Genomic DNA, 15577 nt, shown 5'->3' on the forward strand with positions numbered 1-15577 from the left:
CAAATTACATGCTTGCATTTAGTAACGAGCATGTACAACATATTTGCCCACTTAACTAGCGGGCCAGGGAACGGTTATTAGCATGCAATTTCAAGATTTTAATGGCTACAATCGCAATGCAGTCACACACACACGCACACGAAGCTTAGGAAGTCAAGCACGGTAAAATAATACAGGGTGAATTATTTTCGAGCTCTACATTCATATGTTGTGTGTGTGTAAACACACAGCCCGCACGCGCTCTGCGAATGCCTCACCTTATAAGAATGTCTACACTTTTGGACAGAAACAGAGCCCGGTGGAGGTGTTTGTACTCTGCGTTGGCCGCATTTTCGACTGCGCTTTTGCATTCGCCTCGCAATAAATTCAAAGCTGCAGAAGGCAAAATTTATGACGTTGGCCTCGCTGATATGTTGCTTTTGTTGCTTTTCGCTGTCTTCCTTCACTGGTTGTTGCTCTCGCTGTAACGGTACCACTAAGCCTGCCGCTGTTGCTGTTGTTATTGTCGTTTCGCTATTTCTCTTTGCTTTCACATTTTTTTTTTGCCGTTGTGTGTTGTTGCTGCTGTTGCTTTTGCAGTGAACCAAACGGCGTCTGCGAAATCGCAAATAATTTATAGCCCAGCGAAAAGGAACACAAAAAAAACAAAAACAAATTTAATTACGTTCAATCTTTCCATTAATCACCATTAATGTCAGAGGTGCGGAGGGGAGGGACGGCCCAACTGAGCCTATGTAAGTGCAATGCCTGGAAAAGCGTGAAAAGCGAGCCAAGGCCATCAGAGACGACGAGCACTGTTCTAGCTGCAATTGAAATCAATCAACCCTGAAGTCTACTTACATACTTTCCCCTCCTACCAACCCCTCGCACAGCTGCCGCTGCGTTGAGGCTGCGTGTCTGGCCGGCCTGGCCCCTGAGCAACGTGAGGTCAAGCAGGGCCTGGGAGGGATTCCACCAGCGAGGGATCGGGGATTTCTCCTACCGATCACTGCTCTAATCTGCTGACCAAGTTGTGGCTTTGCGTCATTTCCTTAGCTCGACTCGGCTCATTTGTTGCTGCTCTGGGTCCCTATATGGGCACATGAGATACCCTTTAAAAGAGTATCATACTTCTATCGTTTAACTTGCTGTAATAATACATATATGTACATCAACAGCTACTGCGGCTACTGCGCTGCCAAGAGCAAACGATTGATCGATTGCTTGAACAGTGTTTGGTTGGAAAAGTTTTTCGATTTACTCCACCGGTCTGAAAAGTGTATTTAAAGCTTCGGCTCCTCGAATGTTTTGCTCGGTTTTTTTCCATCTTTTTGTCGTAATTTCAGTCCAAAGCAATTTGCAGCACAAATCAACGGCATGCAAAGCACTTTTGCTTATTTCGTTGATTGTTCCCACAATTTTCGTACAATGCCGGAAAATGTACGTGCTCGAGAGCTGCGCTGCTGTAGTTGTTCCTCCTCTTGTTGTTACTGTAATTGCCTACGAAGAAGAAGAAGAAGAAAAAAACCAAAAAGAAGATGGGAAAAAATAACTCATACAACGTGAAAATTCTTTTCAAATGTCAGACAAAGAGACGAGAGTTGGGGTGTGGACCCCTGCTTGACAGACTTGAAAGATCTCTCTCCCAGATGCGGACGGACGCAAATCGCTGCTCGCTGTAATCGTGCACATGCCCAGATAGCCCATGCCATCCAACAAAGATGTAGCACAAAAGATACTGTAGACGAAGATCACGTACAGCATAAAGTGGGGGCGTCATTTACACAGCCAGAAGCAGGGCCGAGTGGCTGCCACAGAGAGCCACATCTCCTCAGCTCAGCCAGGATCGCATCGCCTTGGATCGGATCGGATCGTGAGCGTGTGAATCAAAAGCAAAGCCAGATAAAGAACTTTGTATGGGAGGGAGCGTACCATATAGATCGGAGGGACACGTGGTTTTCAAATCAAAACAACCGATCACATTATTGAGATGTCGAGATTGTAAACATTAATGGAAAGGCTGCAAAAAGCATGAACATCACTAATGGACATCTAAGTGGCTGAGGTTAGCAAGGTGTGTTCCTTTCTAAGGATACATTTACCATAAGGCTTTGGGACTCAGTTCCGCGGAGTGTCGCAGTGACAGCCTTTTGATGGGGATCTGCGTCCAATACAATTACCCATCAGAACCAATCCTCTAGGGATAAGTCCTCCTGCCAACAGCGATCTTATCGGAGTACTGGTTAAATTTTCATTAGTAAAATGCACCTTCGAGTGATACCTTTTGCGCTGCAAATTTCCAGTCATGTTTGGGGTTCTACGTGAAATGAGTGCATCCAAACTATCCGCGGGTATCCTACGCGTGATGTACTGCCATGCCAGACTAATGGGAATGCTCAGCTTTAAAGTGGAGTGGAGTCAACGGAGAGACAAAAACGGCCAAACGGTGATGCAACTGAGAGCTTACCATTGTCCTTGGTTGATGTGGTTCTGTGCTATCTATCGGATTGTGGCCATGGGAATATTTGGTTGCTTGTACTGCCTATGGATCCAGCACCTAGAGGACTACATGGAAAAGGTGTCTCATGTGCTACGCATAATAATTATCACTCTGATCTGCATTTACATAGTTCGACTGCAGCTTCTATACAGAACAGAGACAGTTCAATTGTGCAACGCCAGTCTGCTCCTCTTTCGTAGGGTTCGCGCTCTACCCAGCCGAAAATCCTTTGTGGGCTATGGCGGAAGGCGAGAGCTTTTGCTGCTGCTCCTCTCATTGAGCTGCCGCATCCATGAGCTGGTATTCCTCTTTGATGTACTCGTAGGGTTCAGTCTGAGCAACATTGTGACTTGGTGGTGCAGCACGCTCATCATTTTCGGCACCAACATGCTGATGTACATCAGTTTTGTGTACTACCTCAGCCTCGGGATACTCTACTCCGAGCTGAATGATTTTGTGCGCTGCGAGCTGCGCGGCCAATTGCAATCCCTGCAACGGAGGTACGGACTACAGCCAGGACGCCACCAATTGAGGACTGTGCGCCGAAAGCTGGACGAGTGCCTGGCACTCTATAGGGAGATTTATTGCCTGGCCACTACATTTCAGAAGCTATTCGATGCTCCGTTCTTCTTGGGCATCATTCATAACTATATTTTTCTCGGTGTTGCCATCTACAAACTGACTGTGGATGGTTGGTTCGATGAGCATAAAATGCAGCTTTGTTTGCTGATAACCAAAGTGATTCTAGACTTTCTGCTCGTCACACTGTCAGTCCAAGGAGCCATGACTCAGTTTGGGGTCATTCGACGACTCAGTCTGGAGAACTGCGCTGTCAGCGACCACAAAGACTGGCACACGACAGTAAGCCGTTGGGCATCTATAAATATACTCACAATCATCATTCACTTTAACTTTCAGTTCGATATGTTCGTCACACACTTGAATCTATACGAGTTTCGCGTGCGTCCCCTGGGTCTGTTTGATGTCTCCAACGAGCTGGTCCTGGTCTTCCTTTCCGCTCTATTCACCTTTGTTATATATATTCTACAATACAAAATGAAGTCGAAGGAGGAAATCAAATAGGGAATGGTTTGTAATCAGTGGATTGATTCGTTGTTTATCCAAATCGTATGCCAACTAAATGGTTAGTGGCCAAGTAAACACTGAATAAAGCAGATAATCAGGAGCTCCAAATGTCCAAATGTGGAGCAGTCTTCATCATGTTCGGGTGCCTGCGAGAGGTGCGTCCTTCCAGGCTATCCGCGTATATCCTGGCCATTAGTTACCACTACGCCAGAGCCTTGGGCGTAGTCTGTTTTGGCATCTCCAAGAAAGGACCCAACGATGCCTTGATGGGACGCAAGAACTTCCGGCTCAAGTGGTACTCCCTTATCCTGCGCATCTTCTGCTCTGCGATGGTTGGCTGCTTCTGTGCGCCATACGTGCTGGTGCTCGAGGATCCCTATGAGTGGGTGATGCAGTGCATGCGACTGGTGGCCTGTCTCGTCTGCACCACTTGCATCCTGGTGCTGCAGCTGTTCCACGAGCACAAGGTTCTCCGCATGATCAACAGTTTCCTCAGGCTCTTCCGTCGTGTGCGTCAAATGTCGGCGAGAACGAAGATCGGCTTTGGTGGCAAGCGGGAGTTTGTTCTACTCCTCTTCAAGATCGTCTGCCTCGGCTACGAGCTCATCTGCGAGTGTCATCATTTACTGTTTCCTTCCAGTCTGCTGGGCTGGCTGACAACTCTGTGCGAGATCATTGTCGAACTTGGTTCCCTAATGATCATTCACATCGGTTTCGTGGGCTACCTCAGTGTGGCGGCCCTCTACTCGGAGGTCAACAGTTATGTTCGCGTTGAGCTGCGGCGCCAGCTCCGTTCGCTGGAACGTACTGGCGGTGCTCCTGCCAGTCGCCGTCAGCTGAGGATCGCCAGTGGCCGCCTGGAGGAGTGCGTGGCCGTCTACGACGAGATCGAGCGTGTGGGCCGATCATTTCATGTCCTGCTCGAGCTGCCACTGCTCGTAATACTCGTGGCCAAGATCTTTGCCACCACGGTGCTGTCCTACGAGGTGATCATACGCTCCGATCGGTATCCCAGCCAGGCTGCCATGTGGGGCCTCGTGCTGAAGAGCTTCGCCGATGTGATACTCCTAACCCTGGCTGCCCACGAGGCGGTCAGCAGCTCCAAAGTAATACGAAGATTGAGCCTGGAGAATTTCTCTGGCAGCGATCACAAGCAGTGGCATGTTAAGGTTTGGCTTTGAAATCGTCCATTGAACATCTTTCTATTTGATTGTATTTTTGCAGTTGGAGATGTTCCTGAGTCGCCTGAACGTCAACGAGTTTCGTGTGCGTCCCTTGGGCTTGTTTGAGGTCTCCAATGAGATCATTTTGGTGTTTTTGTCAAGCATGATTACCTATTTCACCTACGTGATGCAGTATGGAATACAAACCAATCGATTATAAAGCCAGCTGCATTTATCAGCAAAGCTTCAAGGTGTCCGGAAGTATCATGAAGAAATGCGAGCAAGTTTCAGACTTCCAAATGGGGAACAGTTCTTGTATCATAACCTAATTGTAGTTCGACCGAATGCTGAATAAAACTGCCATAACAAATGCTTACAAATTGTTGCAAGTTGTTAACAAAATTCGAACAGGTTACAGGGTTACAGGGTCAGTATTTTTACGACACATAAACTTTGTTTTCCTAGCATCAGTGCCAGTTGGATTGGATTCAAGTTGGATGAGTGCAACGAAGTGAATCGATGAGTGGGGGCGCTCAATCAATAGTCAATCTAATTACTTAATGAATTGATAGCATGATATGGCATGAGAGTCTCGTTGCCGGAGCACAGTCATGCCGCGAGTTCCTGCTTGGCTCAACGCTCCGAGGATATCGGCGGTGCTGCTCCGCGGTTGCTTCTACTATGCCACCGCCTTTGGTGTGGCCACCTTTCGGATCGGACGCAGTGACGACTTCCAGTTGCTTGCGGGCAGTCGAAAGGTGTACAACTGGATCTCCGTGCTGATCCGCGTGCTGGGTAGCTGCTTCTATGGCTTTAGCTATGGGGCCTGGGCCGACCAATACACGGACTGGTACCTGCGGGTGTTCTTTGGACTGCGCCTGGTCGGCTGTCTCGTGTGCAGTGCCATCATACTGGTGCTGCAAATCTGCTACGAGCAGAGGATCCTGCAACTAATCAACCATTTCTTTGCACTCTTCCGGCGTTTGAGGACGCTGACACGAACGGTGGAGGAGGGCTTTGGTGGCAGCTTGGAGCTGACGCTGCTGATGTTCAAGCTATTGTCGCTGGCCTTTGTGTTCCTGGCCTTCCAGACTCAGCACACGCCCTGGGTGTTTCTCACAGTTCTGTGTGATCTCTACACATCCATTGGCACGGGCATGATTATGCACTTTTGCTTTGTGGGTTATCTGAGCATTGGAGTGCTCTATTCGGAGTTGAATCGCTATGTGGATCATCGCTTGCGCGCTCAACTCGGCTCGGAGGAGGAGGACATACAGCAGCAGCCAGATGTCCGAGCCCACTCCAATCTGGACGAGTGTTTGGCCATTTACGAGGACATTCACCAGGTGACCCGCTCCTTCCAGCGGCTCTTCGATCTGCCACTATTCCTGAGCCTGGTGCAAAATCTCTCCGCCATGGCCATGGTCTCCTACCATGCCATCATGCGCAGGGAGTATCACTTCAGTCTGTGGGGCCTCGTGCTCAAGCTGCTCATTGACGTGGTCCTGCTGACCCTGGCCGTCCATGGAGCGGTCAGTGGTTCGCGCTTGGTGCGCAGATTGAGCCTGGAGAACTATACCATTGGCCAGAGTAAAAGCTGCCACATCAAGGTGCGTGTGGACTCATTTTCATAGCACCCACTTTAAGGATTATATTTTGCAGTTGGAGATCTTTCTGGGCCGCCTCAATCACCAGCAGTTGCGGGTGTGTCCTTTGGGCCTGTTCGAGGTGTCCAATGAGCTCACCCTGTTCTTTCTCTCCGCCATGGTCACATATCTGACCTTTCTGGTTCAGTACGGCATTCAGACGAAGCAATTTTGATTCCTCGTCACGCTTTCGATTCCAATGTCCACACACACACACACACACCTGTCCAATCTGCCCACCTGTCCTGCGGTTACACGTAAAAGCCAAATATTAGCTGAACCGAAACAAGGATTCAACTTATGTGAAAGAAGTTTTATTTATTTACATTAAAATGCAAACTGCTGGAAAATGCTCGCCAGGACCCAATTTTCGATTTCCGCTTAACCGTTTGTTCCGCTGCAACATTTTCCCATGAATGTGTTGGCCTCCGCATTAATTATACATGTATGCTGACGTGGAGCAGAAAATTTATGCACCAGGGAAAAGATAGAGAGACAGAGACAGAGCAGGGAGAGAGAGAGAGAGAGAGAGTGGGACAATTCACGCTAAAATGCGCATAAAAACAAGGCCGAGGCCGTCGCTCTAATTAGCATGGGTCCGTAGCAGGGGTCTGCCTGTCTGCCTGTCTGTGTCTGTCTGCCTCAAGGCAACTCGATCGGAGGGCACGCACAAAGGTGCACGCTGCACTTGCTGTTGGGCTGCACTTGTTCCAGCTACGCGGCGGCAATAATAAAACAAAAATCAAGCGATTCGCGATGCAACATTATCTCGGCAGTGACAGAACTGTGGCCGACGCGGGGTGCTCTGACCCGATCTCCGTTCTCTGCTTCTGCTGAGAGTGTGTGCTTTCTCATGGGGTGTACTTGTGTGTACCCTGTAGTTGGTAGTTTGAAAGGGTATGAAGGAAGTGTTAAAAGTTGCTTAGTCTTTTTCTTTAGTAATTAAACATCAAGAAATTGGTTAATTACAAGAAATATCTAAAGCTATAACTTATCTACATATATTCCATGTACAGTCCTGCTTTTACTGTTCCCAGTTTGCTGCTGAGTATCTCCACGCCTGCACGCTGAACTCTAAGATTCTCACTTCTCTTTTTATTCTCTCTTAACTATTTTGTTGTCTTTTATGCGTGCTGTGTTTACAGCAAGATAATCATAAAACATTGCTTAAATAATTGTACTTCATCAGAGACACAACAGAATAAGCGTCGAAGAGAGAAAGAAAGAGAGAGAGAGAGAGAGAGAGGGAGAGGTGAGTGAGAGACTGAGCCAAGTTACGGTCATTTTTCCCATGATTGTTCTGCTGCTGGCTGGGTAATTATGGGTCACTTTTTTTCCCGACTCTCTCTATCTTTGCCTCCCTTTCATTCCGCAATTATCATACTTACATCCCAACTTTGTTCAAGTTAAAGCCAAGGCATAAAGTGAGTACGTATGAAAAACAAACAAAAAAGAACGAAAAAAAATTAATGATGCTTTCAACATTTCACTAGACAAAAGAACAGGGAACAGGGAACAGTCCAAGTCCAAGTCCAAGTCTCAGTCTCAGTGCCAGTCGCCAACTGGAGTTCAAGTTGGAGCTTGGAGTGCGGTAGCGGTAGCGGTAGCTGTCGTTCTTGGCCAACTCTTCACGTGTGTGCTGGGGCCTAAAGTACAGCTACAAATGAACCCTCTCGGCCAGAGAGGGTGAGAGAGGAAGAGCCGAGAACGGATGAAGGAAATTCCATCATCATTATGTTGATTATTATGATGAAAGCCTCAGATTCAATCAAGATCATAAGCGGTAAGCGGTAACCGGTAGCTGCTTCGACAGCAGCAGGGGATGCGATCAGATGGGACCCGACAATCTCAACCAATTCAACGGAGCCATTTCTGGATTCATTAGCCCTAAAAGCTTTTGCACAGGAAACACACTGGGAATTGTTGTTCAAATGTAACCACCGCTGCTGCTGATTTTACACACACCAAATTGGGTTGCCTCGAAAGCAAACAATGGAAAAGACGCCCATCAAACTTGAAATAATCATTTGCAGTAATTAGTTGTAATTTATTTATTGTTCAAGGGCTCGATGAGGCTGATGATTATATTTCTTTACCACTTTGCTATCTAATCTAATTCTAGATACAATGTACATGGTGTACGACAAGAAGAGCACCCATAAAGTGCACCAACTCTCGTAATGTAATTACTACTTACTTGTTCTTCTGCGGTGCAAATATCTAGATCCCATAAATTTAAATTCAAGGCTGGAGGGAATTATTTTGCCCTGCAATGTCAGCTAGAATGGGGACCACTTTGAAAATTGTCATATAAAGCGATTGTGGAAATACTGGGATAGCGCTCTGAGTGGTTCCATATAAGGGCCTTCTGGCGCCCCCCAGAGCACTCGTGTGTTGTTGCTGCGCAACCCGTTGCTTATTTTATGCATGGGACTAATTAAAAATGGCACTTTAATGCAAATGCAGCCCCACCTTTTCTAGACGCGTTGCCATCTAAGCACAGACCCACCCATACACATGTACATATACCCGCTATGCCCTATATGTATGTATGTTTGTATTCCCTTACCCTGGCTGTGTGTGTGTGTGTGTGTGAATATTCTTATTTATATGCAGAAACCAGCGAAAGACAAAACGACTCGCAAGGCGACTACTAAAGTTGGAGGCCCCAAAGAAATTGGCACGAGCTGCGCACACGTCTCCTTTGGTTCGAGATCTGTTCGGGTTGACTACGCTCTGGGGCCGGGGTACAGTTTCTGGCACTGCATTTTATGAGCACACTGCTCCGCACCACTCCGCGCACACATGGTGGAGGAGAGGAGCGGAGGAGGAGGAGAAGGCGAATCGTTGTCGGCGTCGGAGTTGGGGAGTCGCGAATTGCGATTTGCGAGGGGGAACTCGTTTTGTGGGCTGCTGGGCGCGCGTAGGCGCACGCCCAGTTGGAGGCTGCGGAGGCTCCAAACTGAAGTCGCAGGCAGCAACAACAAGCAGAAAGGAAATCTGTTTCGGTTGAACGAGACATTAAATACCCTTTCAGGGCTCAGTAGAGCGATGGATCTCCATGAATGGATTGGATGCATGCATTTGAATCGAGTAATTCGTTTTCTTTGATTTCTTGTTTCACTTTTATCAATGATTCATAAAGAAAATAATGGTGTTTATCCGTATAACATTGGACAAATTGATGCGCTTCAAACTGCTTATAAATATCTAACATACTCTTAAGCAAAGAGTAGAGCCAACAAGCTGAGCGCGTGTGCGAAGTGCCAACATCTGGAGATGGATCCTGTTTTGTGTGGTGGCAGGCCAGGCAAAAAGCTGTGCCCGGTAGCCGAGGGCCCAGGTAGTACCTTTTGTGGGACTGTGACTCTGTGCCCCGGTGACTGGGCCGAGGCGCAAGATAATCGATGTATACTAATTATTTGCTTTGGCTGCAACTGTTTGTCATGCTCCGCTCAGCGGCTGACTGAGCCTGTGGATGGCTGGCTGTACATCTGTGGAGCAAGAGTACAGCAAAAACAAAAAGCAAAAGCTCAACCCGACCGGTAGCAAACACCCAAGAGGCGAACAGAACCGAACAGAGCTGAAGAGAAGAGAATGGACTGATGGGACTCAAGGCCGGACAAATGCACAGATGCGAGTCGCACCGCCGCCTCTCTGAGTGGACAACAACTGAGAGGGTTGAGCAAATATATCGCCGTAAGCTAAAATAATGGTCATCGACAGCAGCAGCAGAAGCAGCAGAAGCATCAGAAGTTGTTGTCTTGGGCAAGGTTGCGGACTGGAAGATTCTGGGCCTGAGTCCACACAACACAACACCACACACCACTCCACTGCACACGGTAGTCAAGTTTAGACACCTTAAGTACACAGGAAAGCGTCATTTATGCGCTCGTTCTCAAAAACGACAAGCACTAGGCGTGGCAGGACGGGTAGTTCGGTGGGGGGGAGTTTAAGATGCTGCTCCGGGGTTGGTTGCAATATTAATTACATGGCCGGGAGATCACTTTTAGCTCAACCAAATTATAGATATCCGAATAGCAGCTGAACAGATTGGAGCACCAGCTACCAGCTACTGATGTACGTTTCAGATGTTGATGCACTGCAGCAAGGTCAAAGCTTGGGGTGACTAATGCCGGCTGCGTTGCACCGATCGATTTCAATCAACACTCCCTCCCCCCCATCAACCAACAAGTTTGCGATTCAAACAACAAAAAAGTACAGTCCACAAAGATCAACAGCAGCAGCAGCAGCAGCAGCAGCGGGGACTGCTGCGGAAATCGCAGCAGAAAAACAGAAAAGTGGGCACAGCAAAAGCAGCAAGAGAGTGAGGAGGGCAGAGGACAGAGGACAGGTAGAGAGCGAGAGGTGGGTAGAGGGAGCAGTGATATGGAGTGGAGTGGGAGAGTACGGGACGTGTACGTCAAGTTTTCGTTGGTTTTGGCTCTACAGCTTTTGATTTGCCCGAGAGAGACGTGTGGCAAGCCCAAGCTCCATCTCGGCCTCGGAACAGGTTTTTTGTTTGATTTCAGATTTTGGATCCAGCTCCACTGCCGCTGCCTCTGCGCGCTGTTTGCAAAAAGTTCAACAACTGCAGATGTTGTTGATCTCGTGCTGCTGTTAATGTTAGTCGAATGCAAAGACAAGTAGCCGAGAGAGACAACGACAAACGAGCGAGCGAGCGTTGCGTTGCGTTGCGTAAATTACAAGCACGAATAAAAGAAACACGCATACAACAACAACAACTGCAAATCAATATTATTTTTATGATCGAGCGTAGTCTCGACGTCGACCTCAATTATGACGGCTTGTTTCGCTCTTCTGCTGGCTGCTCTCATCAAAGTTCGGTTTCTCTCGCGTTCTACTTCGCTGTTATTCTCTTTCTAACGCTGTTGTGTGTGGATTCCATTCGCCATATAGTGCGTTAATTTGTGGGAAAGTGGGTCAAACATTCGGTTCATCGAACACACAAAAAACAAATAACAAATAACAAATAACAGAACGTCTCAGCGTGGTCGGGGGGAGGGCGTTGTGTGCGTGTTGGATTCTCGGATCGATTCGGTTAGGTTTGGGCCTTTTGGCCAGTGTCCGTCCCCTTCCTACAGCGAAAGACCATCTCATATGACGCATTGTATGGCGCATATTTTTCGGATACGCCACCGATCGAATGAGTGGGTAGGGTCGGGTGTCCCGCTGGCTCTTTCATGCGTCCGTTTATCACCGCAACTGTGTCGCAATGAAATTATTGTATGTACATATGTACGAGTATAGTGTGCATTCGATAGATAAGATGGAGGAGGATACTAATGTTACCCGAGGGGTTCTTGACCTCATTACTTCTTGTATCAACTAATTTTCAAGGTGCGGCCAAATCTTTAATGGTGATATATGTGATCAGTGATTGTATCTATTCGTTTCAAGGACTCAAATGCGCTTCTGTCCAGTGTTACTGTCGTGTGAGTTTGTTTTCGTCTGTTGATTTGAATAGAATTTTGCCAGTCACCCTACAAGCGTACGTTCATATCAGTAAAACGGTTCAAGTGGGCAACTTTTCACTTAAATTTTGATTAAACTCCAAAAAGTAGTGCAGGGTATTTAAGTATTTGCTAACGTTAAATTGCTGTGTACCAACTTGTTTGGGGCTTTAGGTTTTTAGGCCAAAACGGGTATTTGGCATTTTTCTGTGTTTCTCTCTTTTAAGCTATACGCTTACGGGTCGGGGTCACACCTCCTCCAACACCATCTACAGATGTTTTTCTTTCGCAAACGAACAGTATTCTGTGGGTATTGTGGTGTCTGTCTGTCGCCCACTTCATTTACTATGCATTCTGATCATATGTAGACCCACGACAACAACACAATCATGGAATTTCACGTTCTCATTCTCAGCAGCTGGGGAAGGGAACGGGTCTCTGTCTGGACAGTCAGTGCCTCTCGGTTTGCTCTACAAATTAAGTTCAAACAGCATTTGGGCACGCTTGTTTATTGAGTGCTTCATTCCATTCCATTCGACTCTCGTACCGAGTATGACAAATGAAGTTGTTTGTCGTGTGTCACGTTTATGAGCGCACGATCCCAGCTGTTCCACAGTAGAGGAAGAACACTTAGCCCCCCCCACACCACACCGCCCCACACACTCGCACGTTTGTGTTGGTTGTGATTGTGGTTTCTATTTTGTTTCTGCCGATTCGTAAGTGAAAGTAATATGTGGAACATGACGTAGCAGCCGCTACTCGTACGGTTGCTGTTTGATTTGGCGTCTCGCCTGCTGCGGCTTCTGTGGATCGCAAAGGTCAAAGCGTTTGTTTTCGCCGCCTTGCTTGCACACAGATGATTAGCCACCAGGTTCTTAGCCCTGCCTCCAAACTGAATAGAATGGGAGTGCATCAGTTTGGGTATGGCAGGAATACCCTTAGAGGGAGTTTAACGCTCTTTGAGCAGCATGCAAAATAGAGAAAATATAGTTATAGGTTCCACAAGTTCCACAAGTTCCACAGGAGAGGGAGAAAATATAGTTGCAGTTTCAGTGTTTCTCTTCACATTATTGCAGGGCATTAGAATCTTCGGCCTTTGAATCTATCTCACATTCTGGTTATGTTTGTGCAATGAGCGTTGACTACGTCGCTAGTTACATGTGTACACAGCAGCATTAACCACCACAAAGGGGGCGGCATCTTTCAACTTGCGGCATCCCGGCTATGCAGCAGCCGCGCTTCTCTCAGCCCATAGCCCAAAGAGCCCAACTCCGCTCCCATAGAAATGGCAAATCCCAGAGCTATGGGCGGGTGGGGAGCTTCCTAACTAATTACATTGCAAAATACTTGAAATGCGCCAAATGGCAGGAAATCAGCGAAACGGGAATGGAATGGGTCTGGGTCTGGGTCTGGGTCTGTGTCTGGTTCTGTGTCTGCCATGGAATGGGTGTGTGGGTCTGACTCTGGGACCTGGGATCCGATCTACCTCACTCTGTGGTGGCCGGAAATATGCATGGCTTGGCCAGGTTTTGGCCAGCTCCAAATGAGCGCAAAAAAAATAGGTAACAACAGCGCAAAAATTTGAATGTTCTCTCGTCAGTGTCAGGGATTGGGTTTGGGAGATCCCCCTGTGATGCTTCCCATCCTACTGCCCCCCTCCCTTCGCGCTCTGTGTGCAGCGGAGCAGAGAGTAGAGAAAAATTAATTCAGTTGCAGGCCGAAGGCGCGTATTTTCGCCGTTTTGTTTGCTTTGTTTGCCAGTTTCAGCCACAGGTCGTCAGATCGGATCGCATCGGATCGGATCCAGGGTTCAGATGCCGCCGCTCCTACTATAACCTCTCTCCCAAACGAGTATATACGGAAAGCTACCTACAACGTATGGTACATACAATAATAGGCGTGACAAGCGCGTTACGCTCCGCTGACTACCAAAAATAATCAAAGACAAAGACTCTCCGAGTCAGTGTCTGAGTCCGAGTCTGAATCGACTCGACCCTGAGCGATGACGATGACGATGTTGATCAAGTGGATAGGATGGGAAAAACCGAGTGTGGGGGAGTGTTGGGGTTGGGTGGAGATACTTATGATAATTACACCGTGTGTCAGTCAATTTTTGTGGCTCATTCTCATTTCTGGTTCCTTTTTCCTTTTTTTTTTGGGGTTTTGCTCTTTCTTTTACTTTTAACGAGCTCATCCCCAAAGCACTCCCAAACATTGTATCAGAACTTTTGTGGCAAGAGAGATACACGAATAATGAACGATAATGAACTCGGTAGCTGAAGGTGAGGTGAACCCAGCAGGTAATGAAGGTGAACTCGGTTTGTTGGCCACCACTCAGGAGAAAGAAGTACTTCAGTAGTGCAAATTTTAATTCAAAAATGCGTACATTTAATGGCTGCTAATGTTGAACTGCTTGCGCACCTCCTCGGATGCCTCGAATCCGCCCGTAATGCCAAACTGTATCAGTATAAAGAGATACGATATAATGGCAGAGAGAATTAGCAATATGAACTCGTTGTTCAGCTGAACGAAACCCAAGACTTTGATCTCCAGGCGCTGCGTTTGCTGTTGGCTGAGAAACGTTTCCACCTAACGGGAGTTGAGGACATCAATTGGTCATCATTTAAGTCTGAGGAAAATCCACCAGCCACACTCACACTCTTGTCCCAACGCTGATCCATGTCGCTGCAGACAATGTCGAGGGGTAACCTATTGGGCTTCTGTGACTCCCTGACCGCATAGTCCGCGCACATGATCAGCAGAATGAGATTGAAGAACTTAATGGTGGCCATTGCCAGCGAGACCAGCGCCTTCTCATCCTCGTTCAGATAGCGCAGAATGCACTGATAGAGCATCAGGCAGATGCTGATGAAGTTGTAGTACACATAGAAGAGGATCTGCCACTGGAGCATGCGGCGAAACGCGATCGTCACCTCGTACAGCTCACTGTAGATGGCGGCATACTCGTCCAGCTCGTCGGCATAGTCGCAAAGGAGTCGCATCCGCTGATAGTTGCTCATCCGGACTGCCTTATCCGGGAACTCAATGATTTGCATGCGCTGCAGCATCAGCCGAATATTGGAGGCCATGTGCTCGTACAGTATGCCAGAGATCAGGAAGCCCATGAAGCAGGCATCCAGCACAAAGAGGGTGCCCAGCCACATGTAGATGCCCGTCACGGTGCGGCCAACGTCTGCAAAGTGTCCCACCTGCAGGAGCGCCGGCAGCTCGTGCACGCAGCCACCAATTGTCAGCAGCAACTTGAGTAGGAAATAAACTATAAACTTCATGGGAAAGAGCTGATTGACGCCAGTCTCCGTACAGATGCGCCGATACAGAGCCAAGTACCGATTGAGCACCGTCCGGAACTTGTTCTCGCCCTTGGCCTGAATGATGAACGAAATCACAGCCAGAATGGACACCGAAGCGGACTGCAATGCGGCAAACAGATCTGCATAGCTCTGCGGCTGAGTGGTGATCAGATGCGCGGAGAGTGTCGGCCAAACACTCGCATAGGTCAGAACCACCAGGATGCGCCAGACTGTTTCCAGGATCCTGTTCTTGCTGCCACTCGCCGGGAGCTTCAGCTGCAGCTCTTCTCGATCCAGGCGAAAGGAGATCAACGACAGCAGTCGAGCCACCCGATACAGCCCCACCATAATGCCTCGCGACCAGACCTCCACCTCCACTCCATCGTTTCGTCGTTCCTGCTGACTGTACTTGGCCATA

The 15577-nt window shown here is 48.0% G+C and overlaps 4 protein-coding genes across 4 annotated transcripts; 3 read left to right on the top strand and 1 right to left on the bottom strand.

Moving 5' to 3' along the window:
- Positions 1-2284: 2284 nt before the first annotated feature.
- Positions 2285-3562, top strand: LOC117585376 (putative gustatory receptor 93c). The gene is made up of 2 exons (XM_034274824.1): positions 2285-3340; positions 3398-3562. Exons 1-2 carry the CDS (start codon positions 2285-2287, stop codon positions 3560-3562), a joined length of 1221 nt encoding a protein of 406 aa, XP_034130715.1.
- Positions 3563-3672: 110 nt separating this feature from the next.
- Positions 3673-4948, top strand: LOC117585378 (putative gustatory receptor 93c). The gene is made up of 2 exons (XM_034274826.1): positions 3673-4734; positions 4790-4948. Exons 1-2 carry the CDS (start codon positions 3673-3675, stop codon positions 4946-4948), a joined length of 1221 nt encoding a protein of 406 aa, XP_034130717.1.
- Positions 4949-5339: 391 nt separating this feature from the next.
- On the top strand, positions 5340-6605 carry LOC117585395 (putative gustatory receptor 93b). Its single transcript, XM_034274859.1, has 2 exons — positions 5340-6338; positions 6391-6605. Exons 1-2 carry the CDS (start codon positions 5340-5342, stop codon positions 6547-6549), a joined length of 1158 nt encoding a protein of 385 aa, XP_034130750.1. The 3' UTR covers positions 6550-6605.
- Positions 6606-14236: 7631 nt separating this feature from the next.
- On the bottom strand, positions 14237-15577 carry LOC117585381 (gustatory receptor for bitter taste 93a). Its single transcript, XM_034274829.1, has 2 exons — positions 14506-15577; positions 14237-14437 (listed from the first exon to the last, which is right to left on the bottom strand). Exons 1-2 carry the CDS (start codon positions 15574-15576, stop codon positions 14237-14239), a joined length of 1272 nt encoding a protein of 423 aa, XP_034130720.1. The 5' UTR covers position 15577.

Source organism: Drosophila guanche, unplaced genomic scaffold (assembly GCF_900245975.1).
Source record: "Drosophila guanche unplaced genomic scaffold, DGUA_6, whole genome shotgun sequence".
Classification (NCBI taxonomy): domain Eukaryota; kingdom Metazoa; phylum Arthropoda; class Insecta; order Diptera; family Drosophilidae; genus Drosophila; species Drosophila guanche.

Coding starts and splice junctions, on each gene's coding strand:
- LOC117585381 (XM_034274829.1), bottom strand. CDS start 15,576: ATGGCCAAGTACAGTCAGCAGGAACGACGAAACGATGGAGTGGAGGTG. Junction 14,438..14,505: donor ATCAGCGTTGGGACAAGAGT/GTGAGTGTGGCT, acceptor AACTCCCGTTAG/GTGGAAACGTTTCTCAGCCA.
- LOC117585376 (XM_034274824.1), top strand. CDS start 2,285: ATGTTTGGGGTTCTACGTGAAATGAGTGCATCCAAACTATCCGCGGGT. Junction 3,341..3,397: donor ACAAAGACTGGCACACGACA/GTAAGCCGTTGG, acceptor TTTAACTTTCAG/TTCGATATGTTCGTCACACA.
- LOC117585378 (XM_034274826.1), top strand. CDS start 3,673: ATGTCCAAATGTGGAGCAGTCTTCATCATGTTCGGGTGCCTGCGAGAG. Junction 4,735..4,789: donor ACAAGCAGTGGCATGTTAAG/GTTTGGCTTTGA, acceptor GTATTTTTGCAG/TTGGAGATGTTCCTGAGTCG.
- LOC117585395 (XM_034274859.1), top strand. CDS start 5,340: ATGCCGCGAGTTCCTGCTTGGCTCAACGCTCCGAGGATATCGGCGGTG. Junction 6,339..6,390: donor GTAAAAGCTGCCACATCAAG/GTGCGTGTGGAC, acceptor TATATTTTGCAG/TTGGAGATCTTTCTGGGCCG.